The sequence below is a fragment of the Brienomyrus brachyistius genome, unplaced genomic scaffold (assembly GCF_023856365.1).
Source record: "Brienomyrus brachyistius isolate T26 unplaced genomic scaffold, BBRACH_0.4 scaffold157, whole genome shotgun sequence".
Classification (NCBI taxonomy): domain Eukaryota; kingdom Metazoa; phylum Chordata; class Actinopteri; order Osteoglossiformes; family Mormyridae; genus Brienomyrus; species Brienomyrus brachyistius.
Window position 1 is genome coordinate 28,017 of NW_026042432.1, and position 14,618 is coordinate 42,634.

Below are 14,618 nucleotides of genomic sequence, written 5' to 3' on the forward strand. Positions count from 1 at the left end.
TTTTTTTTTTTTATCTCAAATCTGAACGGAACTCTTCACATCTACCTCGGCGTCACTTCCACGTTTACAATAAAAAGCAATACATTCATTCAAGTCATTTTGGAACAAATATTACACAAAAAAAATTTACAAAAAAGCTGAAAAAAGCACCATTAAATCGGCACGGCCAGCGTGACAGGCCCATGGCATTGCCCCCCACCCCCCACCCCTTCACCCCCTCCCCCACCACCAACCCCTGGGCCGTCACTTTGACAATAACGGTCATCTTGTATAAGTGGGTGTGTAATGAAGAGTTCAAAGACCGGTGACCGAATGAGGAACCAGTGAGGCTTGGGCCTCTGGTTCCGGCCCACCTTGGGCCCAGGATGCCGGTGGTGTACATAGCAGGCCAGCTGAGCTGAGACTGCCCTACGTGGGGAACCTCCCCAGCCCACCGCGCTCGGCCCGGCACCAGACCGGAGGACAGGTCACCTGCAGATCACCTGTGCGCCCAAGGGGCTCGTAACTAAAGGTAGCTAAACACTAACAGTTTGACCGTTCTATAAAAACAACCGAAAGAAATGCTGTCGGGGGAATAGCTTACAAAAATTATGTACAATCGGACGAGTTAGTAAGTGCGTGGTTCGAAGCCTTGGTGTGGAAATGGACCCCGACATGGGTGGCTTCCATCGGGATCGTCGCCGGAGTGTGACAGAAACTCTCCGGATAATTTCATATCTAACCCATAATGACACCGAAACCATGAGAACACATATGCAAGCATGCGTCCTAATGCTTTGCAAGAGACAACAACACACAAGAACGTAGCATCTGCAAGTCCCGTTACTTTTCTCTGTCGTCGAATGATATGTTCGAGCAAAGTAATTAAACCGATATAACAGATAATGTAAGCAGCTTCGATATAAATGCATTAAGCACATACAGCCTTTTTTGTTAATAAAATTCTTCTTTTCCTACCACAACTACTTTTCTATCCAGGTCGGTACGCTAACGCGAGCGGGACGATCCAGTCGCAGTGGACCTGCGCGACACTGTCCGAGAGGGGATGAAAGAGGAAGGGGAGGCTGGCAGAGAGGAAGAGGAGGGGAGAGGACCGGAAGGGAGAGAAGGAAAGGATTGAGAAGGGGAGGATGTGAGAGGAGGACGGCTCACACAGTCTTGGCTCTCTCCGTCAAACCCAGATAGGCCAGGAAGGAGTGCTTGAGAGATGCGGGTGACAGGGGAGATGAACCCGGGGAGCAGGACGAGGATGGCCGCCGTTTCGAGAAGACTGGCGAGGGGCAGACGAACATGTCGCGTCTCCCGAGCTGTCCGGAGGCGAAGAGGGTGGTGAGGGGGACGAGGTGGGCTAGGTCGTAGTTCCTGTACTTCTCGTAACGCGAAGAGAATGCGGAGGCCGAGGAAGAGGAGCCGTTGGCTGAGAGGTAGCATGGGGACAGGGCGCCGGACTGCTGCTTGCCCGTGAATGACAGCGCCACGGACTGCAAGGCGTGGGAGGCCGCCATGCTGAGGGGAGGACCGTCTCGTGCCGGGTCTCCCTCGGGGTTGGCATCGACGCCGTGGTGCTTCTTGACGTGACGGCTGAAGACGAACGGGTGTGTGGTGGCGAAGGCGCAGTCGGTGCAGCGGAACGTCTGGCGCGGCGCGTGCTTGAGCTTCTTGTGCAAGTTGAGGTTGTCCTTGCGCTTGCAGCTGTAGCTGCAGCGGTCGCAGTGGAAAGGCCGCTCGCCCGTGTGCACGCGTACGTGCTCGATGAGCTTGTTGGCCGTCTTGGACAGGTAGCCGCACTGCTCGCACCGGTAGTGGTTGCCTAGCCGGTGCTCGCGCACGTGCATCTCCAGCTCCAGCTGGCTGCCCTTGACTGTCTGGCAGATGCGGCACTTGTGCTCCATCTTGTAGTGCGTCTTCAGGTGGCACTCCATGGCGGCTGGTCGGCCAGTGGAGTACGTGCAGAAGGGGCACCTGCAAGGGGGCGGGGACAGAGGTCCGGGGAAGGGGCGGAGGCGGGGTTAGACCCGGGATAGGATAGGAGCGAGCAGCACACGGACACACACGGACACACGGCCGCACACCCTAACGTGGGGAGGGGGTAGTGACGGGGTTGGGGGAGACCCGTGGCTTGTGGGTAAAAGGCAGTGCGTCCCCCGCACTAGCGTCGCCTCCGCTGCGGAGGGCGCCGGACGGGGGACCGCGTGTAGGTAAATAAATAAACGGGTGGCACTTACATTTAAATAGCACCTTTCATCTGCTCTGGACCCCAAAGCGCTTCACAAACCCTGCAGAATAGAATCACCTCAGAAACGGCAGGCAAAGCCTCCGCCCTTCCCCCCCAACCCCACCTCCCCACCTCCCACCCCCCACACCCACCTCCCCCATCCTCCTCTCTATGAGGACCTCAGCCAAGATGGGATTGGGAAGGAGAACAGACCTCCCCTCCAGTACGGCTGTTTTGGGCTGGTCCATGTCTCCGAAAACCCTCTGGGGGGGGGGGGGGGGTGGTTAATGACTTCCAGATTAAAAGAAAGAAAAACTGTTCCACTGTCACTGTTTCCCATCTCCTTGGCCTGGGGTTATGCCAGTTTGTGCAATACAAACACACACTGTATTTTAAACACACACACACACACACCTCTCCATGCCAGTTAAGGTCCCTTAAGATTCTGTCATTTTCCCCTTTAAATGAACCAAAGTTTAAAGGCATTTTGAGCTAAATGCCCCTTTCAGAGCCTTTGTCTCTCACAGCTCCGGCTCCTTAAACGCTGCGCCATCTGCTGCCGGTTCAGAGATTAACAGTTAGTTCTTTTTTTGTTTGTTTCCAAAGCGCTTCTTCGAAGCACCACAAGGAAAAGCAGCTGCCAGGGCGAGTGTGTGACGGCCCGCAGCCAGCCCTGGAACTGACGACTGGATCTGACCCAAACCAAATTCTAAACATCGCCCCGCCCGCCACCCACTGGGCTTCCCAGCATGCCCCACACTGACCCCCCCCCCCCATCCCCGGTGACCAGAGCCCAGTAAACTGACAACACAGGAGCAACTGAGCCTGTGATCTGCCCTTCACTGCTACCTGAAGGGTGACTCAGACTGGTGACTAACTGGGAGGACTGGGTACGGGGACCATCACTGGGCTGCTGCGGGAGTCATGTCAGTGTGTGTGTGTGTGTGTGTGGGGGAGGGGGGGGGGGGAGATTCCCTGCATGGTGTCAGCAACACGAGATCCAAGCCCTGTGCTGTCTCACCTCCAAGCCACATCGCACAGATACCATCTCTATACACAGGGTAGCGAGCTGGCGGTTAACGAGCCATTAGCAGACAGTGGAATTACTGGGAGAGCTGGGCAAAGCCTATGCGCTTCCCTACAGGGTGCTTGTACGTTTAAATGGGGGGGTCCTAATTAGCTATACCAGGGCTGGCACATGATCATAGCAGCCACTGCTATGACAAACAGAAAGGGTTTCACTGGCCAGAGTGTTACAATGCAAACAGTGTGATGTAATGGGGACACACCTTATATGGTACGCAGAGAAATGGGCAGGCACATTCTTCATACAGGACAGTGAGAATTAAGGAGGGACATTCCTTAAAAGGCTTGATGAGAAATGGGTGGAGACATTCCTTGTATGATATGCTGAGAAATGGTCAGGGGCATTCCTTATATGGTATGCTGAGAAATGGGCAGTGATATTCCTTAAATGGCTTGCTGAGAAATGGGCGGGGACATTCCTTGTGGCATGCTGAGAAATGGGCGGGGACATTCCTTATATGGCATGCTGAGAAATGGGCGGGGACAATCCTTATGCTGACAGACAGTGACACACTCTGGCACTCTTAAGCCCTCTATGACAGCAGCTCTTAATTGAGAGCTTGTTCAAAAATTGGCACCATTTGCAGAGCAGCGACAAACGTGGAGTTTTTGAACCAAAAAAATTCATTTTCGATCTGAGCCATCAGTGCAACATGTGTCTGTCGCTGTCAGCAGTGGATGACAGACAGAGGACCGGACAGGATGTGGGCAGGGCAGGACAGGTCATGTGACACAGGGCAGGGTAGGGGGCGTGGCTATACTTGCTTTCCTTACTTGAGCCCTCCGGTTGGGACAGTGTGACACTTCTTATGTTCCAACAGCTGCTCCGGAGTCTTCATGAACTTATGGCAGATGTCACACTCGAACATGCGCGCGATCAGGTGGATCTGCAGGTGCCGCTCGTACATGGTCCTCGTTTTGCAGACAAAGTTGCAGAACACGCACTCGAAACCTACGTCGCAGGGGTGTGGGGGGGGCGCAGAGTGCATTAAGAGTGGTTAAAGGTCTTGGAGCCAAAGGTCTGCGGTACCTTTAAGGGGGATTATATTTCCCTGATCAGTTTCGGGAAATATGTAGCTATTTGCCAGGATACGATTTTTTTGAAATACAAATTGCCTTGGATAAAATTCTCTACTACTCTTTGTTCATGCTCATTGCGTAGCTGAGTAATGGAAAGAGTAACTGAAAGGGATTCGGATATTTTATGGCAACAAATTCCCTGATTTTGAATCAACGACCTTAAGGCTACGAGCGCATTTTTAGGCAAGACCAGCAAACTCACGTTTCTGTACATTAAAAATCTGCATGGCAACTATACACACAATCGTGAGATAGTAATCACGAGGGGGGGTGGGGGAGTGGTTCCACAGCTCATAAAGCCCCACCCCATACCTTGTCTAAGCCCCACCCCATACCTTGCCTAAGCCCCACCCCATACCTTGCCTAAGCCCCACCCCATACCTTGCCTAAGCCCCACCCCATACCTTGCCTAAGCCCCACCCCATACCTTGTCTAAGCCCCACCCCATACCTTGCCTAAGCCCCACCCCATACCTTGTCTAAGCCCCACCCCATACCTTTCTCTGATTTGTCTTCAGCCCCAGATCCTGACAGGCTGCCGGTGCTGGACTGGCTACCTGCCAAGGAGGGCAGGGCTAGCACACCCTTCAGGTCCTCTCCGCCATGGGGGGCGTCGCTGCTCTCCGAGCTGTTGACAGAGTCACTCAGGGCAGACAGCGACGACGACGTGCTCTTGGTCTCGCTCAACGGGCTCCTGGGGTTCAGGCCTGACGGGCAGGAAAAACAAACAAACAAAAAGGTCAAAGGTTAGATTGGATCTCACCCTGACACCCCCCCCCCCCCCACCCCTCAACCCAGCCACAAAAAGAAAGATCAACCAATCAGCACCAGCACTCCACCGGTTTCTAACCTAAAGTCAGCCTGTCCGGCCACTTTTTGCTCTTTTTTTGCACTTGTCATGTTCTGAGAGGCCCGCATGGGGCTGGGATTGGCGTGGGTGACCGTGACTGGCACGGAACACCCTGCGACACCACAGCCGCCGCCCGCCCCCCCCCCCCCATGGGGCTGTCAGTGACAGCAAATTCCACTGGCAGCCCTTAGCGATGACAGGAGGACCGCTCTGTCCGTCGCTGACCCATGAAGCCCGACGGGAACCCGAAAATTAGCCAAGAGGAGGCGGCTCAAAGCATTCGCTGGCTGACAGCGGGTCCAGTCGCTAGCTTCTACGCCCCGCTTGGATACCACTGCCCTTTGGACGCAGAGACGGCAGACTGGGAATGTAAAACAAATCAAGAGGAGATGAAGGGTTTCGGGAAATTCCAGCTCATGTCAATAACGCCATGGCTGTTGCACTGGACGCAAGCCAATCAGAGCTGCTAAACAATAACAACCCTTAACAAATCAGAGGGCAGCTTACAGATTAACACATTGCCGAAGTGGTATTTAACTAAGCACTACAAAATGTTAAATATTTCGATAGACCTGGGAAGATTCTCACTGGATCTGAATGGTGTACTACTACAAAACTGGCTGGCCGCAAATGACAGGTAGGAGATTCGGAAGGGCACACACCAGGCCAGCGCTAACGAGGGCTACAAGCAGAGCGCATGTTCAGTGAACGGCCATTCCAGCGTGGGCCCTGCCTGCCGTCATCCTGACATTAATTATGTGCTTATAAGACCCACGCAGCACACACTTCACACGCGTTCGCCCAGTTGCGCAGCTGGCTACTTAACAAGTCGTCCACGTTACATAACGTGACTTTTGCGTTTTTACGTTTTTTCCTTGGCACGCGAAGAGCCTTGCCAGGCAGGGGTCGGTCGGAGGCAAACATAGACCAACGATGGGCAGAAACACCACTCCCCTGCCTGCGGCAGCACTCCGAATCTGGCACAGTGCCCCTAGTGGCCGGCAAGGGCACCAACAGGCCACCCAGACCAAAGAGCCATCTGTCTCGTGGTCAGGGTCCGCCTCCGTGACAGCTGATGGGTAAATGCAGCCTTTCCTCTCCGACTGTGCTATGGCATGTTGCTAATAAGCATTAAACAAACAACAACAACAACAACAATACTGTGTAGCTATCAGGGCTCAGCTTTTGATTGGTTCAGATCCTGATAATACCTGCATCGTGTTACAGGTCAACACCCCAGTCCCCATGGAAGTGCACCGTTACTAGGCTTGGCAATATCTAATTTTTCCATTCCTCCTTATCATCTAAACCAGGGGTTAGCAACCCAGCTGAGAAGAGGAGCCACGTTCAGAACTTAAAAAAACAAAAAAAAAACTGGATTTTACTGGAAACAGAAATTTATTCTAAACAGTTCAGCTATATTTTTTACGTGACACCAACAACAAAGCGCAAAATTATTATTGTCTCATGGACTTCAGAACAAAAATGGCACGTCTCTAGCTCTCAATTATATCATTCTTATTTTTGAAATTGGTAAACAGCTGTTCCGCTACTTTGATTAAGCACTCTAACATATTCCACATCAGTGAAAGGCTTTGTGTTGTACAACCTCTCGATATGGCACAAAACCGGCAGCAAATGTGCTAAACTCCGAACGAACGAACGTTTGCCATCTTGCCTGAAAATCAAAGTGTAGACATCGAGAAGCTATCCAAAGATACAAAGGCACAAAAACGATGCTGAACAGGTAATACACATACTTCATGTTTACAGCTGTGATCAAGCAGACATGTTACATTTTCAGCATACAATATAATCGGCACATTAACGCTATTTTGCATTTGCCTCTTTCTATTCATCTCTAAATTCTTGACTTTCATCTTATACTTTTCTCTTTTTTTGAGAACTGTTCTTGGGACACAATTTCTTTAGATATGATTCGATAGTTTTACTGTTCTAGTTTACTTTTCAAAGCATCTTCACCATCATAAAAAGTGGTTACCGATTGGACTGATATTGTCCAATCAAATTAAGATACCAAGATGAACAGTTACCAATAACCAATAGCTGAAGCTCCTTATAGTGATCACCGTTATAGTGATCAACCACTTATATGGATCAAAAAGCTTATATGGATCATTCCTGTACAAACACTGCTTAAATAATTTGCATATAGTAATCAAGTAGTTTGTTTACAGTGTTAATTTTGGGTCTTTTTAAATAAGACAACATATGGAAAGAAAAAAAAAATAAAGAATTGCCGCAGTTATTTTAGTCTATTTTGCCTTGCAGTAACCTGTCTGCTTCTAGTAACTACCTGAGGCTAATGTTCTGTGCACAGATGACGACAAAAAGAAAATAAATTCTCTCTCAATGATAAATATAGACTGATCAAAACTTTTGATAAACTGCCAAAAACAAGCCACCGAGACGCAGCAGTAAAACGACAATAAGCGCATTGAGACAATGTAATGTTGTGAAATTCCGCTGTGTTAATAGAACTGAATGTAATATTATGTACAGGACTATACTGTATTGTAGCACATTTGAATTAAACACAGTTCAGTAATTTAATTTATACAGTATCGTAATTTGAAAAGCATCTAAAACAGCTGTACTGTATTTTGAAATCGTCAATAAAAAAACAATAAAATAAAAAAAATTTAAATGTCAATTAGATGGTAATCTGCCATGAGACAAAGAAACAAATCGGTTAAAATGATCACCCGCGATCAATTTCACCCAGATGTGATCACTATAAGTGGTTTCCACTGTATGAGACATTCGCAGAAGTCTTTTAGAATTTTTTGAGGTGTAGGGTCTGCAATGTTATCAGGTCGCTTGCAAAACCTCATACTATACCTTCACTTACTGAATTTCGTTGGAAGAGTACCACTTAATCGGCAATGCAGTATGTACTGTATGCACGCACAACAGCTTGCTTTGGAGCGACCAGCAGACGCATGCGACTCAAGGGCCGCAGGTTGCTGGCTCTTGGTATACCACGGCATAAAGTATTCAGACGATATTTTCAAAAAACAGTCAGAAAATTCACCGTCCTCCACAATACGAATTTGCCAGGACAGGTCCCTATGATAAATTAAGGGGAACATGCCCAAAATTTCGTAGTACACGGTTTACCGTAATGCCACCCAAGTTGCTACCGTGACGCAGTTTATCCTCACAGTACACACCACGTTGTTACGCATTGACATATACCGGCCAGTAATGCAAAGAGAGCTGCGCTGGTCATTTTCGCTGACAAAGTGGGCTGATCGTTGGCACGGCGCCCACCTGCATGCCCAGCGCTGATGTGGGCCTTCATATCGGCCTCTTCGTTGCAGACGAAGTCGCAGGTGCCGCAACACAGCGCATACATCCACTGCTCCCGGTCCACATGCAGCGACATGTGACTCACGAAGTGGGCGTTGTGATCGGTGTGGAACCCACATACGTGGCAGCTGTGGGGGGTAAGGGGGCGGGGTTACAGAAACCAATCAGGAAGGGGTTAAGAGGCGGAGCTTGGGAGGGAAGTCAGCAGCACGTCCTGTTGAATATTTCCCACAAAAAGTGCGCATTCAGGCGGGCGCTACCTCTTCTGTTGCCATAACGATGGTAGCACCAGGATTAGGGGATACTTGAGCGCAGTGTGTGCGCTGTAGGGTGGCTGCGCGTGTGGAAAAGCGGGACAGGAAAAGGCGGAGGAGCACCCACCTGTAATAGTAGGGGCAGCTCTTGCGGTCGATGGTCTCCGTGGCGATAGCGGTGGTTATCTGCTCGGCGTCGGTGCTCACCAGCTTGACGGAGTGGATGGTGAGGTGCTGGTTGAGGTTGGCGCGGCACTTGGCGGCGTAGGGACACAGGTGGCACTTGTACTTCCGCTCGTCTGCCAGGACCCGGCGAAGGGGGGCAGTGGGGGAGAGAGGGGGTTAGGGTTAGGGACACCCATACAGGGGAACGACAAAAAGAAAAAAGGACTGAGAGGGAAAAAAAAAATTTAAATCAGAAAAGGCTGGAGGGAGGGGCACGCTGGCGGGGCTGTCAGTGTGAGCAGCGAGGCGGGCCGCGAGGCCGGAACACCTTCCCAGGGCCTCAGCACCGCGACACACAGACATATGCTTCCGCCTCTGCTCTCCACGTGGGGGCCAAGTAATGGGCTGCCAGCCGGCCATGTCCGCCTGCAGTCCCCGGATCGGGGGCCCCTGCGCCGGCTCTGCTCCTGCTCCCTGTGCTCCGGGGAAAGCCCGCGAAGCCGGCGCCGTCCGTATGCTCAGCTAATGAGACGAGTCGTTCTCCCACTGAGACTAATCAGAGGCGTAATCTCTTTAAAGCCGCGGGTAATCCTGTCCGGCTGCCCTCTTGTCCGGCCGCGCGCGTACCGAGAACCCGCCTCATGTGGCGCTTACAGGCCACCTTCCCTGGAAAGGGGGCAGGGCCATTTGGTGGGTGGGGCCATTGGGCGGGCAGAGCTCAGGCTCTCACCTGTGTGTAGAGAGAGGTGCCGGGAGAGGGTCTGCTGCCGGCCGAACACCTTCCCGCACACGGTGCAGGGGTAGAGCTGCTCGCCCGGCCGCCATTGCGGCCTGCCGTTTCCCGGTTCCAGGCCCACCTTGTCCCAGTCTAGAAGAGAGGGAGCCCATCAGTCAGCTTCTCCAGGTGGCTGTGCTCTCAAGAGCCAGGCTGGTCAGCATCTACCCCACCCGCATCAGATCCACTCCAGCCGAAGGTCAGCACCCTCCCCTCCCATAATCCAACCATCTACTTAACCCATCCCAGCGACACTGACCCGCCAATATAACCACTTCAACGAAAACGCCCCCCCCCCCCCCCAAGATATCCTGGCAGTACAATGTTAAGCCTTTGATAAAAGGCGACAGCCAGCTCCCAATTAAAATTCCAGACTGGCAGTGCCACATCCCCCCAGGGGAAGGACAGGCACAATACCTCTAACCCATAAACGATATAGCCTGTTAGCCTGGAATGCAGGCTGAATTTAAAACACACGTCTCTGTGCTTCCCATTGGTCACTGCGTGGGCCGGGTTCATGAATATTAATTATGTAAATCTGGATCTACTTAAGAGCATACTGGTTAATGGTTAAGCGGCTGCACCTTGGAAGGAGATGATCACAATAAGACAATGATAATGTAAATAAATGGCTGAACGTGACACTTATTTGTGATAAATAATCAAGGGAAATGTGTCTTTTTAAGACAACCGCAAAGCGACGAGATATGAATAAACTGTCGAGGGCCGGGCTGGCGACCATCTCGGCGACTGGCGCCCAGGCTGGAAAAGGCAGAGTGTGGGCTGCAGGATCGCTGGGGCAGCAGATGGGGGCGCTGTGGCAGACGCAGCTCATTCACTGGCAGCCATTAGAAGACAGATGTGCGAAATGTAGAGTGGAATGCAGGAGCATGCCAAGGCTCTGGTTACACACTCAGCCCCCTAAATCGGGTTCGGGCGGGGGGGGGGACCGGAAGTCCTCTGAAGTAGGTGAGGGGTACGGGGTACCTGACCCGAGAGCCCGGTTCCACTGCGAGTGACACTTTTCGGAACCAGCACATCTCGGAAACTAACCGACCCGACAAACACCACTGACGCCGTGTGGCGAATTCATGCCCCCACCCCACCAAGGTGCCCACCAACACGCGCCAAGCCCTCCGAATGGCACAGACACAGCTTCCAGAATCCGGGCCGCGCGGTTTACGGCCGATGTGGGGGCGGCGGTGCCATGAGGGCCAGGCCCGACACATTGGCGCTGACAGGCGGCCCGCGGAAGCTGGGAGGGACAGCCGGCTTCCCTGGCTCTGTCGAGGACGGCTGGGGCGGGGGGCCTTTCAGGCACGTAATGGTTTAATTGGCGTTATTAATTCTGGGGAGGGAGAGGAGGCCGCCACGGCGGATGGAAGACGGACAGGCGGGCACAGACGCCGGCACGCGGCTCTCCCCGGCAGAACCAAACACAAATAGGAGGAAACAGATGCACAGTTCAAGCCGCCAAGCCCTCGCCGCATGACGCCCACCGCAATACTCCTCCGTCGCCAAGCTGGGGCGCCACAGCCACATTCCAACGCCATGGGTAAGGGTGTCGGGACAGGAGGGAAACGGCAGCGTGCATACCAAGGCGGGGGGCGGGGGGGGGTGTTCGGCAAATTAACTGCGAGGACACCCTTGACATGTAAAACGCAATCATTTTTCATTAACTCGGGGCCGGGAGGGCGGGAGCGCGCTAATTACCCTCTGAGTGCTGGGGGTGCCGTAGCTGAAGGGATGGGGGCAGAGGCTCAGGAATGGCACTCAGGCCTCTGAGGTCACGGCCTCGGTAAACCGCCACAAAGGTACCACCGAGCCCAGCCGGGTTCTGCCAATCACGCGTCTCCTTTAGGAGCTCAGCCAATCGCAAACGCCCTGCCACTTGCTACTGAACTGGTCGTGCAACCTGCAACATGCAGTCGTGAAAAACAGAGCTTTACCGAGTGGCGCCGCCCTGGTGGACGAGCTGGCCTCACCGGTGACCGGGTCCTTGGAGCACGAGTTGAAGGGTGATTGTCTGAAGCAGTCGCCAAGGTACGAAGTGCTGTGAAGAGGACCACAAGAAGTCAAGGGGTGAAAGCAAACACCTCTGAGAGCAAAGCCAGTTACCGGGGGGGGGGGGGGCAGACGTCACCACTAACCTGTTCATGCCCAGCATAGTAACGTCTTTCTGGTCGTTAGCTTTGCTCACTTTTTCTGTTACGAATAAAATGCACACAATGTTAATTCACAGTAATCCTCTAAATACAAAAAACATTCAAAGCTGGGGGGTGGGGGGAATAAAAGGGCAGACCATAAAGGCATATCTGCCCAGACCACGCCCCCCCCCCTCCAGATTATAGCGGCTCTGATTACAACCTAGATAAGACCAGTGCTCCCATTAACGGCAGGCCCTTCCAGTGCAGCCATGACTCCTTTCAGAGAGGCGGCTACCCCCCCCCGCCCCCCCCCCCCTCTTGACACGGCTCCATCAAATGCCTGGCCAAGGACAGAGGTCTCCCTGCGTTGCCATGACAATCCCGCATGGGGACGGGAAGGCGCGTGCGCACGTGGTCAGGTTGGTGTGCTTCAGAAATGAGCCGCAAAGGAGGAGGGTATGATTTTGGGGGGGCGGGGGGTGGGACTCTAGCAAAACCTTAAAAAGGTTACTAAAACCTCAAAACTGAACAAAAAAAGTTAATGTTTAATATTTATTAAATAGTTAAATACTGCCTTTAAATTGCCTGAGAAAACGGTATATTGCAGTTTTGGTGACACAGATTCTTCGACCAATTAGGTTGTCCAGCTCTCTTCGAAGCAAAAAAAAAAAAAAAAAAAGTCACATGACCCTCATTTCATCCAATCAGCACAGAGTCTCTTACCTGACAGCTTGAAGAGGAGCTCGGAGGCCATCTTGACAGAGATGTCCTGGGAGAAGAGGGCCTTCTGGGGCAGCACCAAACCCTCAGGGAGGCCGGAGAGCGGCTCGCCTGCCTCGCAGCCGGACAGCGTGCCGAAGCCCACCAGGCGCGAGGGCACCGGGGGTAGGGGCGGCTCCTCGGGCGGGTCCACCTCCATGGGCTCCGATTTCACCACCACCTGCCGCATGCTGGCCTCCTTGTTGCTCTCTGCTGGAGGCCGTGGGAAAAGCAGTCAGCTGCCATGCCCAGACCTCCCAGTACACCCAGTTAGGGATACACCAACGCATTAAAATCAGCAGGGATTGGGGACCTGATAAGTGACCCCCCAGTCTAAAAATATGGCCAGGATCCGCCATCATTTTGCCAGCTAGTTACCAGCTGCCCCAAAACGCCAACAAATCAGCAACCTCCTGCCCAGTAACGTCAGCGAATCAGCTGCCTTACAGAGGTGACACAGAAAGGCACGAGGAAAAAAAAGAAGCCGACCAACGGACGCAGCTGTGAAGTCCCACATGTGCCCCTCCGGCCCGTGTCGGACAGAGGGGGCACAGGTGGTGGCATGGCGCGTGAGCAACCCGTTGGCCCCATCCATATGCACGGGGGTTGGCCGGGGACGTGCGCACAGTGCCCCGATAAACGCCAGGCCGGGCGCTCCGGAGGTGAGGCAGACTGCCGTGTATAAATAGCTCCGTGCCGTGCCTGATTTCTGCAGGTAACACGTGTGGAACGGACGGCTCCCACGGCACACAGTATTTTGGGCTCTGCCCCGGTCGGGGTTTCCCCTGACGTCGCGGATAGCCAGCAGGCTCCGCCCACAGACCCGGCAGGGGGGAAGGAGGCAGAACGAGGGCAGGGGGGGTCACGGCACGGCCACCCCGACCTACATTCAGCACGGGGACGGGATGCAGGTGCCACAACGCCGGAATCTTGACCCGAATTCCCTGAACGAGAAAGTGGGAGCCCAGAACCAGCATCGGGGTCAAGGTCAGTGAGGGGGCAGGACGACGTTCATAGCCGAGACCCCGATTCAAGGCGGGCGACGGCTTCGACGCGAGCCTGTGACGCTCGACTTATTTTGTTTTCGTGGTACTATTTTTATTTGCAAAATCAACCCTGCGCAGACTGACGTGGTACGGTCCGCCGAGGTGGGTGACAGCAGCAGGAGGGGGAAGAGAGAGAGAGAGGGAAAGGAGCGAGCGGAGGAGAGCAGACGAGAGAAAGCGAGGGAGCAGAGCGGAGAGGGGGCGGGGGCACGGGGAGGGCGGAGGAGCGGGGGTGCGGAGCAGCGGGGTTGTCATTCCGAGCCGCGTCTCCTCCGGGCTCGACAGGAAGGACGACCTGCTTAGACAGGGGTGAAAAGTTCAGCCGCTTCAAGTGGGGGGGGGGGGAGTGGAGAGGCGTGCTGTGCGCTTGCGTGTCACGACGAGGCCGCGCTTGCCCCGGCAAGGACAAAGGAGGAGAGGCTCGCTTCCCGGAGGCGGCGCGTCGTTGGGTCCAACGCCGGGGCGGTCCATGGACGGGCCGGCCCAGTCTGAACAGGGTGAGGGCTGACGGGGGATGGGGGGGGCACGCTATCTCACGGCGACTGCTGGGTAACACGGTATTAATGCGATATCTCGCCATATCCGGGATTAATGGATGCCCATCCGCAGAACCAAAGCTCACGGGACACGTCGTCATCTCTGTACTTTCACACCTAAGCCTACACATATTATGGGATGCCACGCATCCACACGCACTGCCAGCACGCCGAGGATCCGCAGCCCTTACGCTCCTCCGACGCCGCGCCGTCCAAATCCAGCTCGTTCGCCGGCCCCCCACCCGTTAATTCTACCGCCCGCCAATCAGGGAGCAGGACTGACGTCACTGCTGTCCCCCCGGCGGACTCACGGGGACGGCCATGTTTAAGTGACCGCGTCCTCGTCACGCAAAGCTGCCTTCCTCCCTCACCC

General features: G+C 53.7%; 1 protein-coding gene across 1 annotated transcript in view; it reads right to left on the reverse strand.

The window, feature by feature from the left end:
- Window positions 1–231: 231 nt before the first annotated feature.
- znf827 (zinc finger protein 827) overlaps window positions 232–14,618 on the reverse strand; it is a 29,935-nt gene continuing 15,548 nt past the window's right edge. Inside the window, 9 exon segments of the mRNA XM_049005188.1 lie at window positions 232–1,962; window positions 4,076–4,253; window positions 4,878–5,087; window positions 8,525–8,691; window positions 8,945–9,116; window positions 9,713–9,850; window positions 11,707–11,810; window positions 11,908–11,962; window positions 12,628–12,894. Of these exon segments, the coding sequence (XP_048861145.1) occupies window positions 1,149–1,962; window positions 4,076–4,253; window positions 4,878–5,087; window positions 8,525–8,691; window positions 8,945–9,116; window positions 9,713–9,850; window positions 11,707–11,810; window positions 11,908–11,962; window positions 12,628–12,894 (2,105 nt within the window). The 3' untranslated portion in view covers window positions 232–1,148.